The sequence below is a fragment of the Babylonia areolata genome, chromosome 21 (assembly GCF_041734735.1).
Source record: "Babylonia areolata isolate BAREFJ2019XMU chromosome 21, ASM4173473v1, whole genome shotgun sequence".
In the NCBI taxonomy this organism is placed as follows: domain Eukaryota; kingdom Metazoa; phylum Mollusca; class Gastropoda; order Neogastropoda; family Buccinidae; genus Babylonia; species Babylonia areolata.
Genome location: NC_134896.1, coordinates 57,435,036 through 57,461,363, shown reverse-complemented (window position 1 = coordinate 57,461,363; position 26,328 = coordinate 57,435,036). Strand labels below are relative to the sequence as shown.

The 26,328-nt window shown below is 42.7% G+C and overlaps 2 protein-coding genes across 2 annotated transcripts in view; one reads left to right on the top strand and one right to left on the bottom strand.

Moving 5' to 3' along the window:
- The window catches only part of LOC143295989 (scavenger receptor cysteine-rich domain-containing protein DMBT1-like), a 32,865-nt gene extending 7,618 nt beyond the window's left edge, over window positions 1-25,247 (bottom strand). Inside the window, exons 1-13 of the mRNA XM_076607714.1 lie at window positions 25,199-25,247; window positions 24,683-24,755; window positions 22,672-22,765; window positions 19,786-19,913; window positions 16,880-17,107; window positions 15,606-15,690; window positions 13,945-14,075; window positions 11,858-12,079; window positions 7,725-7,809; window positions 6,089-6,219; window positions 5,001-5,207; window positions 1,922-2,006; window positions 337-467 (exon numbers count right to left, since the gene is read on the bottom strand). Coding sequence (XP_076463829.1) covers window positions 337-467; window positions 1,922-2,006; window positions 5,001-5,207; window positions 6,089-6,219; window positions 7,725-7,809; window positions 11,858-12,079; window positions 13,945-14,075; window positions 15,606-15,690; window positions 16,880-17,107; window positions 19,786-19,913; window positions 22,672-22,765; window positions 24,683-24,743 — 1,588 coding nt within the window. The 5' untranslated portion in view covers window positions 24,744-24,755; window positions 25,199-25,247. The remainder of the gene's footprint in view (window positions 1-336; window positions 468-1,921; window positions 2,007-5,000; window positions 5,208-6,088; window positions 6,220-7,724; window positions 7,810-11,857; window positions 12,080-13,944; window positions 14,076-15,605; window positions 15,691-16,879; window positions 17,108-19,785; window positions 19,914-22,671; window positions 22,766-24,682; window positions 24,756-25,198) is intronic.
- Window positions 25,248-26,248: 1,001 nt separating this feature from the next.
- The window catches only part of LOC143296049 (uncharacterized), an 8,048-nt gene continuing 7,968 nt past the window's right edge, over window positions 26,249-26,328 (top strand). The window contains exon 1 of the mRNA XM_076607793.1: window positions 26,249-26,328. This exon is cut by the window's right edge and continues 24 nt beyond it. The gene's annotated coding sequence lies outside the window, so the exon portion shown is untranslated.

The following is a 26,328-nucleotide window of genomic DNA, read 5'->3' as shown; positions in this document are numbered from 1 at the left end:
CTTCAAGCACGTGTGTGTGTGTGTGTGTGTGTGTGTGTGTGTTCAAGGTTAACCTGCTTCTTCATATAATAATCACCATGTCAAATGGGCACGTGATCAATTGAATATTTATTATGTTTTGAAGTCAGGCTTTTCTGCACACAGTAGGTCTTCTTGTGATTTTCCATGTCAAAATTACCACTTGCATTGGGAAAATGACATTAACAAATAGCATGAATGTTCTCGTGTTCGTCAATCATGACATTCAGTCACGTGACGGTTGTGACCAATCACGTGTGTACAACACCTGAAAGCTTCATAAATAGGTAATTGAAAGAGAACCATGACCTTATTTACCTCCGTCATAAATAGAGAGGCTGTCGTTGACACAGTTATCTGAAAGTTGTAGGCGGAAGTCAGCAACGTAGAGACTGAGGTGGTCATGCAACAGGCTGTCTGTTCTGATTCTCCATCCGCATTCCTGGTTGCTGATCACACAGCGTCACATCAAACACATACAAATCAAAACAAATATTTCATTCTTTGACACCAGTTTTGGCATGGACGATAGTCCTTAACATTGTTGTTGTTTTTCACCAAAAATTAAAACTTTAATGAAAAATAATCAAAGCTTATGGAACTGGTGATAAAGATACATAAATGAATAAAAGACCGTTGGAACCTTTCCAGTTTGGACAAATGTCCCCACTTTCAAACACACTGCCCTCTCTCTGCTCTCAACAAATTGCAAATCACTAAAAACTGACTTCGGGTTCAACACGTTTTTTTGAAAAAAACCCACTGATATCAAAGATCTGCAAATTATTTAGTGTATTCCATATTAAAATGGAGCTCATTTCCAATCATACACATATCGAAGTTACAACAAGTAGATATACGTGGAATATTATGACATCTGCCAGTCTCGATAGTTAGTTTGTGACTGTTTCATAATAATGACATATAATTATCAGATTCATGATAAAACATATCTTTATTTAAATTACTATCTTACAAATAGTTGCAACACATAAGTATATGATTATTATGTAGCTCCTGTCTGACATATACTGCTCTTGTTCGAAAATGACTGTGAACTCTGATTCTGAAATAACTTTTTTACGTAGCTTATTCAAAATACCATATAATTTCCAAAAAAGTGAATGCATGGTGGAACGATAATGAAAAAAGCTGCTCATTGTCGGAAATCGCGAAAATAAATACTTCAAAAAGTGTTTCTTACCAGATATTGAGAGAAGTTGACGAGTGTTTGATTAATTGGAGGAAAAAAAACAGCCAAAAACAAAACAAAACAAACACACACACACACAAAACCTACAAAAAAACATGTGCATGAGACGTGCGACAGACAAGTTGTGGACTGAAATTCAGACTTGCTGTCTGTATGTTTGTTCAGGGACATTATGTAGTAAGTGAAGAGGCCTGTGCCCTAGTCTTTCTCTAAACAAAATTAATACGGCTACTTTCGCCTCATTTCAATGATACGTTGTCGCGGATTGTTGATTAAATACAAGCTCCCTATGAATTTTGATTTTAGGCAACCAATATTACGCTGTTTACCAACAACTTGGACGATCTGTGTAAGATCTTCACATGGAATGTAAAAGAAGTCTGTAGATACATGTCTTGGGTCATATTTTAAAATGGGGAAATGTTTTTTTATAAGTGAGATCCGCAGAAAAACAAATCCCGAATCATATTCAGATTGAACGGGGTTCACGTCGAACTGTCTGTGTCAATTGAATTAGACAGATCATTAGCAGCAACCTAGGCATGTCTAAAATCAGACAGTCACAATTACCATTTAACACAACTACAAAACCAGAGAGAGAGAGAGAGAGAGAGAGAGAGAGAGAGAGGCTAAATGGAAATTCCAGTCTCTTGCACGCATTAATAAGAGGGTTTGCTTAACAGTACTTACTTAGGGTAATTGTTGGGGTAGTATGTAGACAACAGTGTTGTGGTGTGGTAAGGCGATGCTGTCAGATCCCGCACAGTCCGACATGCTGCCGACAATGAAAATAAATAGCTGTACAGAGAGTAGTCATTTAGTCTATGAATAGTATCTTCATCCATTTGGTCATTTTAGATTTAAAGATAAACTAGAAATGGGAAGTATCATATTCATTTTCATCATTTTCCCTGTTTGGTTAACTGTACCCACCGTGTCTAGTTTAAACTATGTCTATTGATTTGCTCAGTTGGCCAAATTTCGCCGCCATGACTATCGTCATCTCAATCAGCACAATTCTCTGCCTTTTACAGCAATTCTGTGGCCAACAAAGGATAACCCATGTCAGCTACATGAGGAAAAGCAGACTCAAATCTGAGTTTGATAAGGAAGGTGCATCAAACAAAACAGAGAATAAAGAAAAGTCCTTCTCAATTTGTGTCTTGTACTGTACCACGTCAAACTGATTCAGACTGCAAAGCAAAAGGAGAGGGGCATAGCCTTACTGGTTCACATGGGAAGCCCCAGTCACGGTAACTGCTCATAGCCTTACTGGTTCACATGGGGAGCCCCAGTCACGGTAACTGATCATAGCCTGATTGGTTCACATGGGGAGCCCCAGTCACGGTAACTGATCATAGCCTGATTCGTTCACATGGGGAGCCCCAGTCACGGTAACTGCTCATAGCCTGATTGGTTCACATGGGGAGCCCCAGTCACGGTAACTGCTCATAGCCTTACTGGTTCACATGGGGAGCCCCAGTCACGGTAACTGCTCATAGCCTGATTCGTTCACATGGGGAGCCCCAGTCACGGTAACTGATCATAGCCTGATTCGTTCACATGGGGAGCCCCAGTCACGGTAACTGATCATAGCCTGATTGGTTCACATGGGGAGCCCCAGTCACGGTAACTGATCATAGCCTGATTGGTTCACATGGGGAGCCCCAGTCACGGTAACTGCTCATAGCCTGATTCGTTCACATGGGGAGCCCCAGTCACGGTAACTGATCATAGCCTGATTGGTTCACATGGGGAGCCCCAGTCACGGTAACTGCTCATAGCCTGATTGGTTCACATGGGGAGCCCCAGTCACGGTAACTGCTCATAGCCTGATTGGTTCACATGGGGAGCCCCAGTCACGGTAACTGCTCATAGCCTGATTGGTTCACATGGGGAGCCCCAGTCACGGTAACTGCTCATAGCCTGATTGGTTCACATGGGGAGCCCCAGTCACGGTAACTGCTCATAGCCTGATTGGTTCACATGGGGAGCCCCAGTCACGGTAACTGATCATAGTCTGATTCGTTCACATGGGGAGCCCCAGTCACGGTAACTGCTCATAGCCTGATTCGTTCACATGGGGAGCCCCAGTCACGGTAACTGCTCATAGCCTGATTGGTTCACATGGGGAGCCCCAGTCACGGTAACTGCTCATAGCCTGATTCGTTCACATGGGGAGCCCCAGTCACGGTAACTGATCATAGCCTGATTGGTTCACATGGGGAGCCCCAGTCACGGTAACTGCTCATAGCCTGATTGGTTCACATGGGGAGCCCCAGTCACGGTAACTGCTCATAGCCTGATTCGTTCACATGGGGAGCCCCAGTCACGGTAACTGCTCATAGCCTGATTGGTTCACATGGGGAGCCCCAGTCACGGTAACTGATCATAGCCTGATTGGTTCACATGGGGAGCCCCAGTCACGGTAACTGCTCATAGCCTGATTGGTTCACATGGGGAGCCCCAGTCACGGTAACTGCTCATAGCCTGATTCGTTCACATGGGGAGCCCCAGTCACGGTAACTGCTCATAGCCTGATTGGTTCACATGGGGAGCCCCAGTCACGGTAACTGATCATAGCCTGATTGGTTCACATGGGGAGCCCCAGTCACGGTAACTGCTCATAGCCTGATTGGTTCACATGGGGAGCCCCAGTCACGGTAACTGCTCATAGCCTTACTGGTTCACATGGGGAGCCCCAGTCACGGTAACTGATCATAGCCTGATTGGTTCACATGGGAAGCCCCAGTCACGGTAACTGCTCATAGCCTTACTGGTTCACATGGGGAGCCCCAGTCACGGTAACTGCTCATAGCCTTACTGGTTCACATGGGGAGCCCCAGTCACGGTAACTGCTCATAGCCTGATTGGTTCACATGGGGAGCCCCAGTCACGGTAACTGCTCATAGCCTGATTCGTTCACATGGGGAGCCCCAGTCACGGTAACTGCTCATAGCCTGATTGGTTCACATGTGGAGCCCCAGTCACGGTAACTGATCATAGCCTGATTGGTTCACATGGGGAGCTCCAGTCACGGTAACTGCTCATAGCCTGATTCGTTCACATGGGGAGCCCCAGTCACGGTAACTGATCATAGCCTGATTCGTTCACATGGGGAGCCCCAGTCACGGTAACTGATCATAGCCTGATTGGTTCACATGGGGAGCCCCAGTCACGGTAACTGCTCATAGCCTTACTGGTTCACACGAGGAGACCCAGTATCTTGAAAAAGTGCAGTGCGGGTGAGATGTTAGTGTTCTGAGTGAAGTTAGAATTAATTCAAAGAGTCAGCTCAACGTTAGCCATTAGCTCCCCCAAAGGGAGATCAGTAAGCACGGCAGGTGACGGCTGTTTCGCACTGTGGAGTGCTCATCGGACATGCTGCTTACTGCCGGCTGCTGACTGAAGAGAAATATTTTCTTTTAAGCAAAGAGAAACTAATGACCGTAATTCGATAGTCCCTATTTTTGTTAAGAATATCTTTGCTCTGCTAACATTGCTACAGCCAGTAAAGGGAAAGAATAAAATTCAGAATAAAATAAGAGTAAAAAAATCTATAAATCTGAAAGTGGCAAAATGCACGGCGTAGCTTATAGGAGCAAGTAAATTTACACACACACACACACACACACACACACACACACGCACGCACGCGCGCGCTCGCGCACAGGCACACTCACACACAACCACACACACACTCACTCTGATAACAATAACAAAAATAAGGACATAAAGGCCAACACCCTGAAAGAAAACTGTAACTCACAAACGTAAGCAGGAGTGGTAGGTGTGGTGGTTGTGGGTACCGTTGTCGGACGTTGGACGGCTCTATACAACAGCCTAAACCCTCTGTAGGTACGTGATGAATCAGACGTGAACTTCACAAGGATCTCCTGACCAGAACTGTAGAAATATCTGTTCAAGCCTTTCACTCCACATAGTTCTGCAAGAAGATTGTCACCGCTTGGCTGACCTGAGGGAAAAAATACAGGAACTGTTGAATACAATTCAAAGTTGAATAAATAAGTTTAAACAAAAACAAAAACAAAAAAACAAAAAACAAAAACAAAACAAAAAAACCCAAAAAACCAAACAACAACAACAACAACAACAAAAAATCACACATGAAAAGCAATCTTTTTGTTTTGTTTTGTTTTGTTTTTTGTTAAGGATCGTACATTGTTTTGTTTACAAATGTTTGTTTTTGTTTTTCCTATCATTCAGAAGAAAAAAATATTATTTACAGCAATGAGCGTTGATTTATCAGCGCATGAAGCAATGCGCCATTGAGAAATCATACGATAAAACTAGGGTTAAAGCCTTTAATTTAACCAGTCGACACATACATGTCAGGGTTCAAGGTCGAACTCTGATCCAAACAATTCCATTGGCCAAAATGTTACCTGCATTAAGTATTATCACTGGGCGTTTTCTCTGATCAGTGCCTCTTGTCTATAGTGGCCTTGAATAAGTTTCGTGATACCCAATGTCTCTTAAACACACTCTCCCCGGGAATAAGATACAAATGTCAGTCGGTGATCCACAATATCTTTATATCTATCAGGTGGTAAGTTGACGTCATTTTTCACCCACTGATACCTTGTAGTTTTTCGTTTAACTATCTGGATTGAATACCAGTCTACAAACAACCAGGCTTTCCTTTCTTTTCTACATGTGGTAGATCAGTCTGCTTGTGATTTTGCATGTTACAAAAAAGGCATCATACACAATTGGCACGAGCGGTGTTTTGCTCTTGTACATTAGTCTCGGGACAGTTGTGACCCATCACTAAAGTATAACATACCACAATGAAAAGCTGTCTATGTAATCTAAAGAGAACCATCATTTTATTACCTCCGTCATAGACAGACAGGCTGTCGTAGCGACAGACTCTTGAGTCTTCCAGAATGATGTCAGCCACGTACAGACGCACAGAGTTATACCGCTGGCTGTCTGTTCTGATTCTCCATCTGCATTCCTGGTTGCTGATTGCACAGAAACAAATACAAACATGCAGGAAATCGAAACCAAGAATATCAAGTTATCCACCCCCTGCTGAGGCAGGAACGATGTTCAAAAAAGCATTATTCGTGTTTGTTACCAAAATTGATATCTAACAACTAAAGCCCATGAAAGTGATGATTCAAAATCGACATGTAAACTAGTATTGTAACTTTTTCAAGTTTGATAAATGTCCCCAGTTTCAAAAACACTTCCTTCATTGCTCTCAACAAATTGCAATGAAACTGATTGTGGATTTCGGAAGCATGCCAGTTTGTCACAGGCCCAGTTTGTCACAGGCCCAGTTTGTCACAGACCCAGTTTGTCACAGTGGGTAGACTACTTTGGTAGTCGTTGGGGGGATCTGAGGGCTGAAGAAACTGAAGTTCTCCTCCATGCTACCCTATCTTCGGCCTGCACCAAGAGGTCTGGCAGGTCATGTCCGTCCACTCTTTGATGTTGTCGAACCAGCTCTTTCTTTGTCGTCCTCGCTTGCGCCCACCCTCGACTGTGCCCTGCATAGGCCCAGTTTGTCACAGGCCCAGTTTGTCACAGACACCCTCGACTGTGCCCTGCATAGGCCCAGTTTGTCACAGGCCCAGTTTGTCACAGGCCCAGTTTAGCAAGTAGTGTACCCACTGTGACAAACTGGGTCTGTGACAAACTGGGCCTGTGGGCAGCCCCCGTGGATTTCAAATATTTCTCTGGGATGAACAAATTTCAAAGATCTGTAAATTTAGTGCAATCCAAAATATAATGAATCTTGTTTCCATTCATTCGTAAATCGTAAGTTAAAACAAATGCATGAACTTTTATGATGTCTACCAGGCTTAATAGGGAATTTGTAATTGTTACACGTGTATAATTGATACACAATGCCGTGTACTTTCTAACAGTATTCCTGCATGGTAGAAAATACATCAGTCCCAAACCTTATCATTCTTGTTTTCACATTAAGAGAAATAAGATAAATGCCTGTTTCTCCATAAATCATCACCACTGCGACTATTTATTCCAGTCTTTTGTGACCATGAATCGGCAAGATTTCACTAGCTCTTTATGCTGCAGACTTGGGGGCTAATTAGACTTTGGGAACCATCCCAACGCCAACTGTCCTAAAAACCCTCTTAGCAACACTCTCCGCTATAGGCTTATCAAATTCTAGCCTGGATATTCTGGACAGCAGGTGACAAAGCTTGACTTCAAAGACAAACATTTTTTTTTGTTGTAATTAACAAATGCACAATACAGTTGTTACATTATATATCTATCTATCTATATATATCTATATCTATCTATCTACATCTCTCTCTCTCTCTCTCTCTCTCTCTCTATATATATATATATATATATATATATATATCAACTAACGATTCAAGAACCGAATCATGATCTGGTGCTGAATGCATGCGTATAAATCTTGCCTTGTTCTCTGACAGCAAATTACGAATTCCAGTGAAGCTAGACAGTCTGGCTTAGTGGTACTTACTTAGGATAATTGTCTGGGTAGTCTGGAGACACTAGTGTCCTGGACTGATGAGGTGATGCCGTCAGATGCCGCACAGTCCTACAGTCTGACCACAATGGAAAGAAAAGGTCGGTTAGTTGGGTAGTTCATTCAAACTCTCTTCATCCATTTCATGAGTTTAAGATTTAAAAAGAAACTAGAAGCGGGGATTAAAGAAGAATGTTATCCTACCCCCTGTTTAGTTATATATTTACGATGTCAATCTAGAGTAAACTATGGCTACTCGTTTGTACAGCTGGCCGAACCTGACTGCCAAGCCCGTTGTCTTCTCAGCCAATCAGCACAATTCTCTGCCTTCAGCACTGAACAGCCATTCCGTGGCCAAGAAAGGTTAAACCATGTAAACCACAGGAGGAACAGCATAGAGAGACATACTGACGTTAGAGTTTGACAAGGTAAGTATATTCAATCAAACAGGGAGTATTGACAATCATTGTGGTGTCATGTGCCATACCGTGTCAAACCAATGTAGAATGTAATCAAAAGGAGGAAGGCATAACATCACTGGTTTACATGGGGAGCCATGGTAACAGCAACAGCTATGTCAGACGTCACAAAGGAAATCCCCTTGGATCCGCAGCCCCTGATCGTAATGAAATCCCTGAGATGAGAGTTGATGAACGGGTTAGGGAACGTCAAAAGGCTGCCTCCAGAAAATGCCAGAGAGGCACAGAGTGCTGAAATATCGCTAAAGAGGTAATGGCCCGCACTTCACTTCCACTCAGAACTCAGCAGTTGATGTCTCTCTGGGCTGAGAGTAGGCTTTCAGAGTAACCCGAGAAGCCCAACGAGGTATGGTACAGCTGCAAAAAGTCCGTCTTTGAGTTCTAATAAAACGAGATGAGGACGTTTACTGCGATAAATCTCCTAGCGGTACTTGAGACACATGAGTTCTAATAAAACGAGATGAGGACGTCTAATGCGAGATATCTCCTAGTGGTACTTGAGACACATGAGTTCTAATAAAACGAGATGAGGACGTCTACTGCGAGATATCTCCTAGTGGTACTTGAGACACATGAGTTCTAATAAAACGAGATGAGGACATCTACTGCGAGATATCTCCTAATGGTACTTGAGACACATGAGTTCTAATAAAACGAGATGAGGACGTCTACTGTGAGATATCTCCTAATGGTACTTGAGACACATGAGTTCTAATAAAACGAGATGAGGACGTCTACTGCGAGATATCTCCTAGTGGTACTTGAGACACTTGACTGGACGTAGATTCCAGTCCTCTTGGATAAGATCCTCCTGCCACTCTTCAGAGGTCCCTGGAAACAAACAGGTGGCCATAGAAATCCTGACACGGCTCCGTCAGTTCTGATATTGCACCTTTGAGCAGCCGTAGGGGTACGTTCCTACTCCACGAGGTCAGAGTTGGGTTCAGCCTCGATTCGTGCGAAATGAGCATGAGACCTTTACACGGAATAAGCGGCGAGGAGGTGTGCTTTCATCAGAGTCCAAGGGAGCCCGATCAACGTCCTCTTCAGTCTGTGTGTGGTCAACCCAGGGCGGAATCCACGGCAAAACAAGAACGAAACTGTCAATGCTTTAGTTGTCAAGAAATGGTTGAGGAAAGACAGGGCTAAAACCTGTCGGACTTGTCAAAGTCCACAGCTGGCCAAAGGATTGACTCTTCAGTGCTGAAGGCCGGGAAATGCGCTGAGTTGGCTGAGTGGTCACAGCCTGGCTGAGTGGTCACAGCCTGGCAGAGTGGTCAGAGTGGTCACAGCCTGGCAGAGTGGTCAGAGTGGTCAGAGTGGTCACAGCCTGGCAGAGTGGTCAGAGTGGTCAGAGTGGTCACAGCCTGGCAGAGTGGTCAGAGTGGTCAGAGTGGTCACAGCCTGGCAGAGTGGTCACAGTGGTCAGAGTGGTCAGAGTGGTCAGAGTGGTCACAGCCTGGCAGAGTGGTCAGAGTGGTCACAGCCTGGCAGAGTGGTCAGAGTGGTCACAGCCTGGCAGAGTGGTCAGAGTGGTCAGAGTGGTCACAGCCTGGCAGAGTGGTCAGAGTGGTCACAGCCTGGCAGAGTGGTCAGAGTGGTCACAGCCTGGCAGAGTGGTCAGAGTGGTCAGAGTGGTCACAGCCTGGCAGAGTGGTCAGAGTGGTCACAGCCTGGCAGAGTGGTCAGAGTGGTCAGAGTGGTCACAGCCTGGCAGAGTGGTCAGAGTGGTCACAGCCTGGCAGAGTGGTCAGAGTGGTCAGAGTGGTCACAGTGGCAGAGTGGTCAGAGTGGTCAGAGTGGTCACAGCCTGGCAGAGTGGTCAGAGTGGTCACAGCCTGGCAGAGTGGTCAGAGCCTGGCTGAGTGGTCAGAGTGGTCACAGCCTGGCAGAATGGTCAGAGTGGTCAGAGTGGTCACAGCCTGGCAGAGTGGTCACAGTGGTCAGAGTGGTCAGAGTGGTCACAGCCTGGCAGAGTGGTCAGAGTGGTCACAGCCTGGCAGAGTGGTCAGAGCCTGGCAGAGACGTTTTATTACTGTGTTGGCCTCGAAATCTCGCCACTAGACCCTGCTGGTACACCGAGTTTGCACCAGTTTAACATGGTACAGTATATGACGCCAAATACGGTATTTTAGAGCACACACACACACACACACACACACACACACACACACACACACACACACACATCTCTCTCTCTCTCTCTATATATATATATATATCGTTTCCCATAAAGAAAGGGATGATACGTTAAAAAATCTTTAAATCTGAACAGCTAGGGAGTTGGTTTGGGGGGTGGGTAGTGAGTTCAATAATCCAGTGAGTGGTTTGGGGGGTGGGTAGTGAGTTCAATAATCCAGTGAGTGGTTTGGGGGGTGGGTAGTGAGTTCAATAATCCAGTGAGTGGTTTGGGGGGTGGGTAGTGAGTTCAATAATCCAGTGAGTGGTTTGGGGGGTGGGTAGTGAGTTCAATAATCCAGTGAGTGGTTTGGGGGGTGGGTAGTGAGTTCAATAATCCAGTGAGTGGTTTGGGGGGTGGGTAGTGAGTTCAATAATCCAGTGAGTGGTTTGGGGGGTGGGTAGTGAGTTCAATAATCCAGTGAGTGGTTTGGGGGGTGGGTAGTGAGTTCAATAATCCAGTGAGTGGTTTGGGGGGTGGGTAGTGAGTTCAATAATCCAGTGAGTGGTTTGGGGGGTGGGTAGTGAGTTCAATAATCCAGTGAGTGGTTTGGGGGGTGGGTAGTGAGTTCAATAATCCAGTGAGTGGTTTGGGGGGTGGGTAGTGAGTTCAATAATCCAGTGAGTGGTTTGGGGGGTGGGTAGTGAGTTCAATAATCCAGTGAGTGGTTTGGGGGTTGGGTAGTGAGTTCAATAATCCAGTGAGTGGTTTGGGGGGTGGGTAGTGAGTTCAATAATCCAGTGAGTGGTTTGGGGGGTGGGTAGTGAGTTCAATAATCCAGTGAGTGGTTTGGGGGGTGGGTAGTGAGTTCAATAATCCAGTGAGTGGTTTGGGGGGTGGGTAGTGAGTTCAATAATCCAGTGAGTGGTTTGGGGGGTGGGTAGTGAGTTCAATAATCCAGTGAGTGGTTTGGGGGGTGGGTAGTGAGTTCAATAATCCAGTGAGTGGTTTGGGGGGTGGGTAGTGAGTTCAATAATCCAGTGAGTGGTTTGGGGGTTGGGTAGTGAGTTCAATAATCCAGTGAGTGGTTTGGGGGGTGGGTAGTGAGTTCAATAATCCAGTGAGTGGTTTGGGGGGTGGGTAGTGAGTTCAATAATCCAGTGAGTGAGTACTATGTTAGCCACTGCTACGTGCCCCTGGCTGCTGACTGCAGAGAAACAGTCCCCTTTAGGCACAGGAAATGATCACCGTAATTCACCACGACCCTTCATTCTGTTCACAACATTTCATTCAAAACTAGCATTAGTGCTCACCAAATGGAGCATTTCTACATTTTCAGAAAAGCAACAAAGTAAGAATTTAAATTTTAAATCTTAAAGTGGAAAAAAAACTGACGCAAATTATGGGGCGAGTAATTTCACACACACACACACACACACACACACACACACACACACACACACTGATAACAGTAACAAATACAAAGACGGGTATAGAGGCCAAGGCTCTGAAACAAACATATATCTCACAGGTAGAACCAAGAGTCGTGGTGGTGGTGGTGGTGGTGGTGGTGGTGGGTAACACTGGAAAACCTGATACAGCAGCTCTGTACGACAGTTTAAATCCTCTGAAAGTTAGTGTTGAATCGGACTTGAACTTCAAATACATCTCCCGACCAGAACTGAAGAAAAACTTGTTGAAGCCTTGGGTTCCGCATAATTTTGCAAGAAGATTGTAACTGCTTGGCTGACCTGAGGGAAAAAAATACAGGAGCTGTTGAATACAAAATATGAAACAGTGAATCTGAAACGCCTCAAGAAGATACATTTCTTAAGGATCGTGCATTCCTCCATTTACAGGTGTGTTTATCTTCTATCATTCAGAGGATCACATAGTCATTTACAGGTGTGTTTATCTTCTATCATTCAGTGGATCACATAGTCATTTACAGGTGTTTATCTTCTATCATTCAGAGGATCACATAGTCATTTACAGGTGTTTATCTTCTATCATTCAGAGGATCACAGTCATTTACAAGTGTTTATCTTCTATCATTCAGAGGATCACACAGTCATTTACAGGTGTGTTTATCTTCTATCATTCAGTGGATCACATAGTCATTTACAGGTGTGTTTATCTTCTATCATTCAGTGGATCACATAGTCATTTACAGGTGTTTATCTTCTATCATTCAGAGGATCACATAGTCATTTCCAGGTGTGTTATCTTCTATCATTCAGAGGATCACATAGTCATTTACAGGTGTGTTTATCTTCTATCATTCAGAGGATCACATAGTCATTTACAGGTGTGTTTATCTTCTATCATTCAGTGGATCACACAGTCATTTACAGGTGTGTTTATCTTCTATCATTCAGAGGATCACATAGTCATTTACAGGTGTGTTTATCTTCTATCATTCAGAGGATCACATAGTCATTTACAGGTGTGTTTATCTTCTATCATTCAGTGGATCACACAGTCATTTACAGGTGTGTTTATCTTCTATCATTCAGAGGATCACATAGTCATTTACAGGTGTGTTTATCTTCTATCATTCAGTGGATCACACAGTCATTTACAGGTGTGTTTATCTTCTATCATTCAGAGGATCACATAGTCATTTACAGGTGTTTATCTTCTATCATTCAGAGGATCACATAGTCATTTACAGGTATGTTTATCTTCTATCATTCAGTGGATCACATAGTCATCTTATATCATTCAGAGGATCACATAGTCATTTACAGGTGTGTTTATCTTCTATCATTCAGAGGATCACATAGTCATTTACAGGTGTTTATCTTCTATCATTCAGAGGATCACATAGTCATTTACAGGTGTGTTTATCTTCTATCATTCAGAGGATCACACAGTCATTTACAGGTGTGTTATCTTCTATCATTCAGTGGATCACATAGTCATTTACAGGTGTGTTATCTTCTATCATTCAGTGGATCACATAGTCATTTACAGGTGTTTATCTTGTATCATTCAGTGGATCACATAGTCATTTATTCTCTGTTTTGACATGAAGGCTCTTTAAATTCAAGTACTGAGCAATGATTGGTCGGCGGATGAACCACTGCGCCGCAGTAAATTATCGAGAAAATTTTCGCACGAAGGTCTGCATGAGGGTTAAAGCCTTCAGTTTGACTATTCCAAATATATATTTCTCTGGGTTCACGGTCAATCTCTGAACCAAGCAGTTTCATTAGCCAAATGGCGCGTTTTCATGTTCGCCGCGCTAATTCATATCTGTTCTACACACGCTCCATCTCGCGGTAAATGGACATTGCTCTTCCTCTGAACCTTATCAACAAGTGGGTAACTATCGAATCATCTGATATCTTGCAGATGTTTTATTTTAAATCCAAGTATCTGGATTAAACACCAATCGACAAAAGCCAGATTTTCCTGGAAATCGTCTTGTGTTTTATCCTTGTCATGACAAAAACTGGGAAAAAAGACATCATACACAACTGCCACAAACGGTGTTTTACTCTCTTACCATGGCCATCAGTCTCATGACAGTTGTGACCCATCACATAGGTATACACACCACACGAGAAAGCTTCCTACGTAATTTATTGAAAGAGAACCATGATTTTATTACCTCCGTCATAAATAGACAGGCTGTCATTGTCACAGTTACGTGAGTGTTGAATGTTGATGTCTTCCACGTACAGCTGCACTAGGCCGTACCATTGGTTGTCTGCTCTGATTCTCCATCCACATTCCTGGTTGCTGGTCACATAGAAACACACACCATACACACAAAAACCAAAACCAAGAATATCAAGCTATCCAAACCCGGTTCGAGTGTGAACGATACTCAATAACCAAAAAGTAAAAGTTAACAATCGAAGCCCATGAAACTAGTGATAAAAGCAGATGAATAAACAACCATTGTGACTTTTCCAATTTTCATAAATGTCCCCACTTTCAAACACACTCCCCTCTCTGCTCTCAAAAAAAAAAAAAAAAAAAAAAAAAAAAATTCGGATTAAAATATTCCTTTGGATGAACCGATCTAAAAGACTTGCAAATTTAGTGCATTCCAAAATAGAATGGAGCTCCTTTCCAGCCACAAATATGCCTACAACAAATACACGAAATATTATGAGATCTAACAGCCTTGTTAGTTAATTAGTGTCTGTTATAGCTGTATTGGATCAATGATAACATGTAATTATCAAGTAGACGCATTGGCCCTATTTTCTCTTCCAAAATCAAGTTTAAAGTTTCCAGCCGCCGTGGTGAAGTGGTTAGCGTCGCGGACCGACGGCTGGGAGGACGCGGGTTCGAATCCCAGCGGAGGTGGGTTTTTCGGCCTGTGGACGGCCCGTACCCAGAGTTGAGTGTGCTGTGGGCTTAAATGGGGAGACTGGGACCACACAGTCGAGTGTCATCCACTTCAAAGATGCGTATTTGGGTGTGTTGCTCTAATTACCTGACCAACACTGTAAGTGTCTGTATCTCTCAGGCCTGGTTAACGCCGGGATATCATTATGACAGGAAGCGTAGAGTACAGCCGTGTCACGTAGTCCCAAACCAAAACGGACCTCCATAGCAACATCGTCATTGTCATCGTCATCCTCCTCCTCCTTCATCATCATTAATATATACAAAACAGTCTCAAAGTATGTGGCCTTTCATGCCCTGCTCTCATGGTAACCTCAGTTTCGATACCCCTCCACTTCTGTGCTTGGAGTGAGTCCTGTCAATGTCTTCAGTGTCGGCGGATTCATGGGGGGCTGTTGTTTGACGGACGTGGTGGCAGTCTCCACAATGGGAGGGACGCTCACTCAGTCTGGCTCCGCGACTAAGCCATTATTGTCGTTAGTAGGGGGCTTAGTAGGCGGTGTCCTGAGTACGTTGAATCAAAACAGGCACCACTGAAAACCATCTGCAGCAGTGCAGGGCTCCTCTGGTGTGTGGCCTCCTGGCGACATAACATCGATGGTTCCCTGCGGACTGCCGACGCTGGAACTGTGACGGACGAACCCGGGTGTGGCCGTGTATGGGGGAATCTAAATGAGCGGCGTGGGAGTAATGCCACTGAAACGGTGCAGATGATGGGGCAGAAAAAAAAGTTAAAAGTTTCTTGTAAATATACAGTTAACAGCCTACTATTTTACAAAATTACTCTTGTCTATCGCTTTGAGAACCAAATCATGATCCAGAGCTGAATGCACGTGACTGAATATTGCCTAGTTCTCTGACAACAACTTATGAATCTCAATAAAGCTTGACATTTTGCTAAGTAGAACTTACTTCGGATAAGGGTCGGGGTAGTTTGTAGACCTCAGCGTCCTGGAGTAATATGACATTGCTGTCAGGTTCCGGACAGTCCCACAGGCTGATGACAATGGAAGGAAATGGCTGTAGTCTGGTGGGTTAGTTAGTTTGTATATTTATTGTCTTTTCTCCATTTGATGATTTTAGATTTTTTTTAAAATATGAAAGAGGGATTTAAAAAATGTTACCATCCTGCTTATTTCGTTAAATACATTTACCGTGTTAAACTTGTGTGAACTATGCCTATTGCTTTGCTATCTGTCTATCTATATTAGATGTAGGTGCGTGCGTGCGTGTGTGAATGATAATTCGGAATAGAACGAATCCTTCAACAATGTTGCCCAACGATTTCCCACAAAACTGATAACTGAATAGTCCCTAGGTGACGTTTAATCGAGTCATGTCACGCAAAACAAAACAAGAAAGAATTCAAGTTGCTTCGACTGGCTATTAAAGAGAATTTTTGGCCCGCGATTTCGCTCTAATATTATTATGAACTTCCCAATTAGTGATCATTCAAGCGTAGTTTTAAATTAATTCTTTTTTTTAATACAAAAGAGAGGGCCCTGTCGAATCACAGTGATTAGTTTCTCTTTGATTCAATGGGAATGTTTCTCCTCAGTCAGCAGCCAACAGCATGCCCAATGAGCACTTCACAGTGCCACACAGCTGTAGACTGCCGTGCTTGCTGATCGCCCTTTGGAGGAGCTAAATTGCTCACATTAATGTGTATTGGTAGTAAGAAAAGTTGCTAAATATTGCTAAATTCTTCTTCTTCTTCTTCCTCGTTCGCCTCCCATTGGATGAGCAGCCCAGTATCCTCGAAGAAGGCTGCCGTCCATCGCAGCTCCTCCAGGGTGCCACACACACACATGCATTAATACATCACTCTCTCTCTGTCAGTCTGTATATATATATATATATATATATATATATATATATCTAGAGACAGACAGACAGACAGACACAGACACAGACAGAGAGAGAATACTAACCCATCTTAAAATCTAAAAGTGAGAAAATGCTTGACACATGTCATGGAGGCGAGTAAGGTAACTCATCACTCACGCACACACAGATACACACACACAGACACACGCACACACAGACACACACACACAGACACACGCACACGGACACACACACACACACACACACACACACACACACACACACACACACACACACACACGCACACTGATAAAAATTACAAAGACAAAGAGGAGTTTTGAAACAGAATTGTAACTCACTTAAATAATCGGGAGCTGTGATGGTGGTGGTGGTGGTTGTGATATCAATGGATGTGGGTAACGTTGTCAAAGGCTGGAAGGCTTTGTACATCAGTCTAAATCCTTTGGAAGTATTCGATGAATCGGACGTGAACTTCAAAAAGGCCTCCTGCCCAGAACTGTAGAAATATCTCCTGGAGCCTGTGGTTCCACATAGTTTTGCAAGAAGACTGTCACTGCTTGGCAGACCTGAGCAGAAAAAGACAGGTACCACTGAACACAAATCAAAACGCCTAAAGAGCAGTCATTTCGTAGGTATTGTGCGTTCTTCTGATCACAAGGTTGATTTGGTTTTCTCTCTTCTATCATTCGGATGATTGCATAGTCATTTCATAATTGATTGATTGGTTGGTTGGTTGATATGGATACTTATATAGCGCCTATCCTCGGTCAGAGACCAAACTCTAAGCGCTTTACAAACATGGGGTCATTTGCACAACAGGCTGCCTACGTGGGTAGAGCCGACTGACGGCTGCCATTGGGCGCTCATCATTCGTTTCCTGTGTCATTCATTCATATTTCAGGCACGCACACATACACACTCAGACAGACGTAACATTTTACGTGTATGATCGTTTGGTTTATTTACCCCGCCATGGAGGCAGCCATACTCCGTTTTCGGGGGAGGGGGAGTGTGCTTGCTGGATATGTTCTTGTTTCCATAACCCACCGAACACTGACATGGATTACAGGATCTTTAACGTGCGTACTTGATCTTCTTCGTGCGTATACACACGAAGGGGATTCAGACACTAGCAGGTCTGCACATATGTTGACCTGGGAGATCAGAACAAATCTCCACCCTTTACCCACCAGGCGCCGTCACCGAGATTCGAACCCGGGACCTCAGATTGAAAGTCCAACGCTTCAACCATTCGGCTATTGCGCCCGTCCCATTTCGGTGTGAAAACTCTCCAGAATAATGAGTGTTGATTGATCAGTGATTGGCCCACTGCGCCACTGGGAAGTCATGCGATAAAAGTCGTGTGACGGTCTACATGAGGATTGTCACGCTCTATAAGAGAGCGGACTAGAAACCCCCACCCAGCCCAGCACTAACACCCAGACAACACAAACACAGACTAAAATAATTCATGGTTTACATACATTTATTCAGTCACACACAGAACTTGCCAAATAAAACTTACCACAATCCCAGCCACAACAACTGATACACTTAAACGACAACAGATAAATAACCCACAAAAAAACCCCCCACAAAAACACAGAGCTTAAAGACCCGTCCGTCCAGCCAAAAAAAAAAAAAAAAAAAAAAAAACTGTCTGAAGAATGTTGTGCACTCAGGACAGTTAATAAACAAAACCTGAAACACTCTGCACAACACCAGATAATAAAAAACCAAAAAAACAAACGATGACGTGGACATCGAAGACTGAAGAAAACGACGATGAAAGCAGGTACACGATGACAGTGACAAGAAGAGGGCAGCGAGGGAAAACTGCAAACAGACCACTGCAGCACCAATGCTACCCGGCCGGCACAGGTGGAAGGATAAATGGCACGGGAAGTGGGATGCTGCCAACCGGATACCACTACCCTGACGCTGGAAATAAAAAAACAAAAACAAAGACGAGACACGTCCAGCAGGGCACTCCCTCTGAGCTGGAGCACACAGAACATCGATAAAGGGTCACCCGGAGGAAAAGCCATCCTCACTGAGGGTACCAACTGGACAAAAAGCCCCAAACCTAGACAGACACGACCTCCCTCCAAGAAGGCCGCGGGCGAAAAGCCTAGAGAAGTGTTACTGACAGAACAGAGAAATTTTAAACTCTGCTCAGCAGTGACACAAACACACACATGACTCCACGATTGCACGTGAAAAACGTACAACCGGGAGTCACACATACAAAAAGACAAGCTGGGGAGAGAGTGGGGAAGGACATGTACAAAACAGTCCACACCAGATTGTCATGAGTTGTGACACGGATTAAAGTTTGAAGTTCGACACTGTCAGTCATCACGTGCATTAATCATATTCATTGCGCGTTTCCTCCAGTCATCACGTGCATTAATCATAATCATTGCGCGTTTCCTCCAGTCATCACGTGCATTAATCATATTCATTGCGCGTTTCCTCCAGTCATCACGTGCATTAATCATATTCATTGCGCGTTTCCTCCAGTCATCACGATGCAGTAATCATAATCATTGCGCGTTTCCTCAGTCTTTCACGGGCATTAATCATAATCCTTTGCGCGTTTCCTCCACCAGTCACGTGCATAATCATAATCCATTGCGCGTTTCCTCCAGTCATCACGTGCATTAATCATAATCATTGCGCGTTTCCTCCAGTCAGTGCCTCTCAACCATGGTGGTTTTGAATCAGTTTCACGCGTTAATTAGCTTGATGTTCTCCACGCTACCTCACATGTGTTCAACGCACTCTCTCCCTGGCTAAGACAGGTACAAATGTTATTCTGAAACAACCCACATCTTCATATCTGCCTGGTGGTAAATGGACATCACTTTTCACTCAGGCCTTATCAACAAGTTCATGAATATCAAATCCACTGATATCTTGTTAGTTGTTTTCGCTCGTGTTTTTGTTGTTGTTGTTGTTGTTGTTTCTTTAAGTGTCTGGATGGAACACTAATCAACAAACCAGACTTTCTTTTCTTTTGTACATGTTGTAGATCAATCTTCTTGTGTTGTTTTTATCTGTTTGTGATGACAAATAATAGGGGTTGGGGGAAGGGGGAGAAGACACGCGTTTGGCACGAATGGTGTCGTGACCTTGTACCATGGCCTTCAGTCACGTGATAGATGTGACCAATCACTTGCCTTTCACACCGGAAAGCTCTAAATCAGTAAATGTAATCCAAAGAGAACCGTGCTTGTATTACCTCCGTCGTAAATAGACAGGCTGTCGTGGTCACAGTTATCGGATTCTTCCAGACTGACGTCAAACACGTACAGACGCACGATGTAACCCTGGTTTCGTGTTCTGATTTTCCATCCGCATTCTTGGTTGCTGATCACACACAAAGACGTTTATAAGCACATGCATGCGCGTAAGTACACACACACACACACACACACACACACAGAGCCATAATTTATATTTTCGTGGTTAGGATTCACAATGCAAGATCTTGAAATATACGTTTTAAAGAAATAAAATACACATGCACGCGCACACGTTCACATACGCACGCCCTGGCGTGTCTGAGAAGGCACACACACACACACACACACACACACACACACACACACACACACCCCTGCATGGAGGCCAATATCCAAATAGCCAATCAGCAACCTGCCAAACGTCTAATGACTTTATTAATCATTTGACTGAAACAACTGAACGATTTTTTGGGGGAGGACGTGAAATATTTTTCAAGTCGGAAATAAAATTTGTTGGGATCCTATTTACTTCAAAACTAAACGGGAAGAAAAACATTGATTCAATAGTGACTAAAGCAGTTAAAAGTTTAAATTTCTTAAAAATTGTAAGTCACTCTCCTTGGGGACAAGACTCCAAAATTCGTTTACATTTAGCGACATCTCTCGTATGATCAAGATTGACCTACGGTCAAGAAATCTTTTCTGCTCCGCCAACGTTTCTAAACTGTGAAACTGGTTTTAGGGGTACCTGTGCATACGAAGACTTCAGAAGACTATAAGCTTGCGGGTATTCTACCACTAGATGAAATCAGAAAATTAAGTTATATATTGTAAGTTAAATATATTGTGAGATGTACAGCAGTGGGCGATTTTGAGGAATTAAATATTAGGTCTGATATTGATTTTCCAAAAAATGCACAAAATAATTCAAATCTACAAACCATTTGCACATATGTGTCAGATATTTTAAATTCTTCAGACATTGATTTGCATGATATGGCACCTCGTGTTCTGGTGCCACCTGTCCCTCCCTGGGAGTTAACAAAAGCAAACGTCAACACATGTGCTTCTGACACAACAAAAGGAGAATCTCCACATACAATAGCAGCATCTGTCAGAATTGAATTAGAAGAAAATTTTCATTATCATTTAAAAGTTTACTCTGATGGCTCTGATAGCAGTGCAGGATCTGCTTTTGTCATTCCTGACCTAAAAACAGAAAAAAAATCATATTATTTAGGTAAGGGACATTCAATTTTTACAGCTGAATTGGTGGCCATCCTTATGGCTTAAAATCATCTTATTGATATATAATTATAGTAAGTAATATCCTATTTTGTGTTGATTCTCAATCTGTTTTAAAAAGTTTACCCTTTTTGAGAATAATCAAAGAGAAGATTTATTGTTTGAATTTAGGTATTTATTGCACTCCCTATTTTGTTAAGGGCACAAATGTTGATTTTTGTTGGATACCATCCCACACTGGATTCCTTTATAACGACCAAGCAGACAAGGCAGCAAAAAGGGGAGCAAAAAATCATATAGATAGTATAAAAGTATATTGCCCATTGTCATACAAGGAAATAAGCAATATACTAGAAAGAGACTTTTATAGGTGCTTGAATTCAAGTCTAAAACCTCGTCAGCTGACTCTCTCAGACTTTGGTCCGATTCACAGACCAATTCTGAGTTTAGCTCTCAGACTATTATCAAATTCATTACGGACCAAGTATTGTTCTAATGTCAAGTGCATATACTTTAGTAACCTGACAATTAAGCATATAATTTTTGACTGTAACTTGATGAAGCCTTATATACTCGAAAGTGTGTTTTCGCAAGTGACTGAGAACGTTGATGTTTTTGACTTTTTCATTATCAGTTGTTTCGCTTGTCAGTTTAACGACTTCTCTTTTTCGAAGTCCTTTAAGTAATTTCCTGTAATTGCATTTAGAAATTGTTTTCATATTTCACCCTCATTTCACCCTCATTTGCCCAGTTTCCCCCAACCCTCCATTCATTCACATCTCCCACCCCTTCTAACCAATAATACTCAAATTTATTCATAAACACTTTAACAAAATGTCTTCAATCACCGATATGTGTGACAGGACATTAAAGAAAAAATTCCTCCTCCTCCAACTGAACGAAAATATCAATCTGGGTAAAGAGAGTTATGAATAATAAAGCTTAATTACATCTACGACGTAATAAAAATGATACTGGTGATTATAAGAAGAAGAATGAAGATAACAATGTACAAATCATTCTGAGAACTGGCAAGTAGAGTAACGGAACAATTGAAGCAACTATGACAAACACAATGTGGATACTCGGGGATGTTTTATTTTTTTTAATTGTTAAGTACAACTTACTGCCATTGTCTTTTTTTGGTTCTTTTCTTTTCTTTCTTTCTTTATTCCTTCCTTTCCCCATTTCTGTTGTGTTCTGTTTGTGTGTTTGTTTTCGTGTTCTCCGGTCCTGCCTTCCATCTGGGTTCTATTTCTTCGGTCTTTTTCTACAGCGTGATTAGCTTGGGATTTGTACATCAGAGAATCGAACCCTATGAACAAACACGAGTAAAGCAGCAGCAGCAGCCGCAACAAGATGAAGAATAACAACAGTACAAACTTTTACCTTCACACACACACACACACACACACACACACACACACACACACATCTCTCTCTCTCTCTCTCTCTCTCTCTCTCTCTATATATATATATATATATATATATATATATATATATATATATATATATATATATATATATATATAAACCACACAGTCACAGTATAAAGTTGACATACCAACTCAGAAACTGTCCCCACCAATTACCTCCTTACTTACCAGTAAACAGGCCTACTGTTCTCTCACACTTACTTAGAATAATTCCCTGGGTAGTTGGGAGATCTCAACACCGTGTAAAACGATGTCGCAGTCAGCAATGTTTCATTGGAGCAAGTGGTACTGCATCCTGTAGCCACAATATCATTGACTTGTTTTTCAGCCACATTATCACGATGGTATTCATGAAGAAGATAATGACAGCTAGTTTAATGATGATGATGATACTACTACTACTACTACTACTAATAATAATAATAATGGATACTTATATAGCACACTATCCAGAAATCTGCTCTAGGTGCTTTACAAAAACGTTTTTGTTAACATAAAACATTACATCTATGTTGCACACACACACCAAGTATGTGTATGGATGTATGTGTTTGTGTTTGTGTGTGTGTGTGTGTGTGTGTGTGTGTGTGTGTGTGTGTGTGTGTGCGTGAGAGAGAGAGAGAGAGAGAGAGAGAGAGAGAGAGAGAGAGAGAGAGAGAGAGAGAGAATGGGGGAGGGAGAGACTGACAGAGAAAGTTACAATGTATTGTCAAGGTTGTACTATAATCTATAGAGTTGTCGTTTGCAGAAATTGTATATAATGAGAATGATATGTCTTTATTTTATTTTATTTTATTTATTTTTTTTTTTGCTGTTGAATTTTTACAATCTCATCTGATTTTTTTTATTTAAAAAAAAAAAAAAATCATGTAATAATTATCTGAAGTCCCTCCCTCCCTCTCCCCCTCCCCCCCCCACGCCCCATTGCCTCTATGTTATTCTACCACGCACAAAAACGGCCTCTGCTTGAAAGACTGTCCTATTTCTGACACAGTGCCGCTTGCCCTCAGTTGGCAAACTGTGACACGTATCGACAGAGGGATGTGCTGCCATTGTGGTGTATGCATTGAGTGTGTGTCAGTCTGGGGGTAACACGTAGATGCGCGCATGATTGAGTGAGTGAAGAGTATTACAGTTTAATGGTGTTGTTGCTGTTTTAACATTGAATCTCTTTGTTCTTTTTTCAATAATTTTATCCTTCTCATATATAGGCCAGTATCAATACACTGACGGAGTCTGCATGCATGGAATGGTAAACGTTCGGTTCTAATGTAACGCAAGCACTGAGGGCTATTTCAAAACAGGCTGAATTCAACCAGGAATATAATTATCCGGTTTTCTATGGAGAACCTCTCCCTGCTGTCTGTCTCCACCATACCCACTCTCACTCCCCACCCGGATATTCTCTCTGCCTGTCTGTCTCTGTCTCCCTGTTACCCCCCGCACCCTCCATCTCCCTCTTCCTGTGTACGTGCTTGCGCGCGCGCGCGTGTGTATGTGTGTGTGTGCGTGCGTGCATGCTTGTGTGTTTGTGTGTGTGTGTGTGTGTGTGTGTGTGTGTGTGTGTGTGTGTGTGTGTGTGTGTGTGTGTGTGTGTGTGTGTGTGTGTGTGTGTGTGTGTGTGTGTGTGTGTGTGTGTGTGTGTGTGTGTGTGTGTGCGTATGTGTGTGTGTGTGTGCATCCAGTCTTGTTTTCAAATAAATTCCTAAGATCTTTGGAGAGTCGTATGTTTGACATTTAAAGTGAAAATGATCTGTGTAATCATAAGCAGAAAATCTGAAGGGAGAGTGGGTGGTGGTGGGGATATGGATCTTAAAGACAAATTCGCACAACAATCTTAAAGACGAATTCGCCAAACAGTCGAAACAGACTGTTACGTTACATTAAGTGTGATCTAAATGATAATGAACATTGTGGACGGCACTGGAACGTTCGCGTGTACAGAGTTCTGGAAAATCAAAATGAATATGCGAATACTGTGGAAAGAAATGTGTCCAAGTGTTTGACAAACAACTTGGAATTGTTGTAACTGCGAATACTATACGATACGATTGGCCCTCAACAGAATGCGGTATGATATTATGTATGGTATATGATGTGATTCATCATACAATATATGATGTAATGTAATGTCATGTCATGGGATGTGATGTAATATGATGTAATGTGATAATAGGTTCAATGATACGACACAATACGATATATGACTCACCTGTAAACAGGATGATCAGAAACAGCAGTGGAACCAACCCCACATTAACGTACTTTCCCATCTTCAGTGAACTCTGTGGAATCAAAGGTGGAACACTTATCCACTGTCTAACAGCTACCCTTGATCGATATATTCTACAACACAGCTACACAATGTAAAACATCAAACGCATCAACAGCTGTCTTCGTGAAATTGTTCATACAAACGAGTATTTATCTTTCAGTACCGCTTGAAACTTGAAGCCACGATAGGCCAGTCACAACAATACCTTTTTCTATAGAAAGGCTCGGGCGCAAAGCCTCAAAAGTTGTCACTGGCAAGACAGAGCGAACTGGTTCTCTGCCCAGCAGTGACAACACCACAGGAACAAGACTCAACGAGTTAAAATATGTGAACACGAGAGCCCGCCCCACACAAACTATCCAGGTTAGTAGGGTGGTCGTATGTGAGGAAAAACACGCACACACAAAAACAGTCACTTGAGAATGTCCCGAGTCGCTGCACACGGCTACTCACTGTCGGGCTGCCTCCATACAATGAAACCTGTCGACAGGGGGCAGCACCGTATAGCTGTCTCACACAAATTATTATTCTAAGGCGTAGAAAACATAACTCGTCCAGGAAGTAGTAGGGAAGGGAGGGGCAGGGTAGAGGGCTATTTTGGGAAGAGGTAGGTTTTTAGACCAAACTTGAGAGTTGATTGCGGAGATCTGACGAAGCGAAAAATGAGTTTATTTCAAATCCGAGTCCCGAGACAGAGAAAGGGCAACTATGGAGTTTCGACCGAGAGTTTGAAAACGTAACTTTGGCAAGACACTCCACAAGATAATCAACTGTTAGCCCAGATAGTTGGTACAGCAGTTGTCTCTTCTGCTGTTCTGATGGTCAGAATCAGAATCAGAATCAGAATAACTGTATCAATATAGAAATTGAGTGTGGCGAAGTATGTGATACACACAGATTACAAGCAAAACGGTAAAATTTGACACACAACTTATGCAACAAAATCACATTCAGCATAGTGATGGCATAGAACGTCTGATCAGAATATCACCTCTCCACTATTCAAAACACTCATATACACGTTATCAACGTATATCAGATGAAATACTGTTTGAATTTCTAACCGAAAACTGATCGTAGAGAGCCAGATGATGTTGAGGTGAAGGCAGTGACACAGACAGTTAATGGGGAGATGCCTTTAAACATTTATAACAAAGCGGTCACTTTGTACTTGTTCAACTTGAGACAGAGAGCCCATGGAAAAATGACAAGAGAGGAGCGATATACTCAGATAGTTTTATTTTATTTTATTCTATTTTATTTTATTTATTCATTGTTTTATCTGAGAACATTTCGGTCAGCAGAGTTTTATACAGCGGAGAATGCAGCGAAAGGATGAAGCAGACAAACCAGAGTAAAAGTAACCGCGGTTGAAGAGAATGAAAGAAACAATGACCGTATATATATATATATATATATATATATATATATATATATATATATATATATATATATATATATATACATGTGTGTGTGTGTGTGTGTTGCGTCGGCGGATAATCTGTTGTATTCCCGGATACATCAACCTACCTATGTACAGGCACGTCAGCAAGTCGTGTTCTGCCGAGGAGTGGACCTGAGTG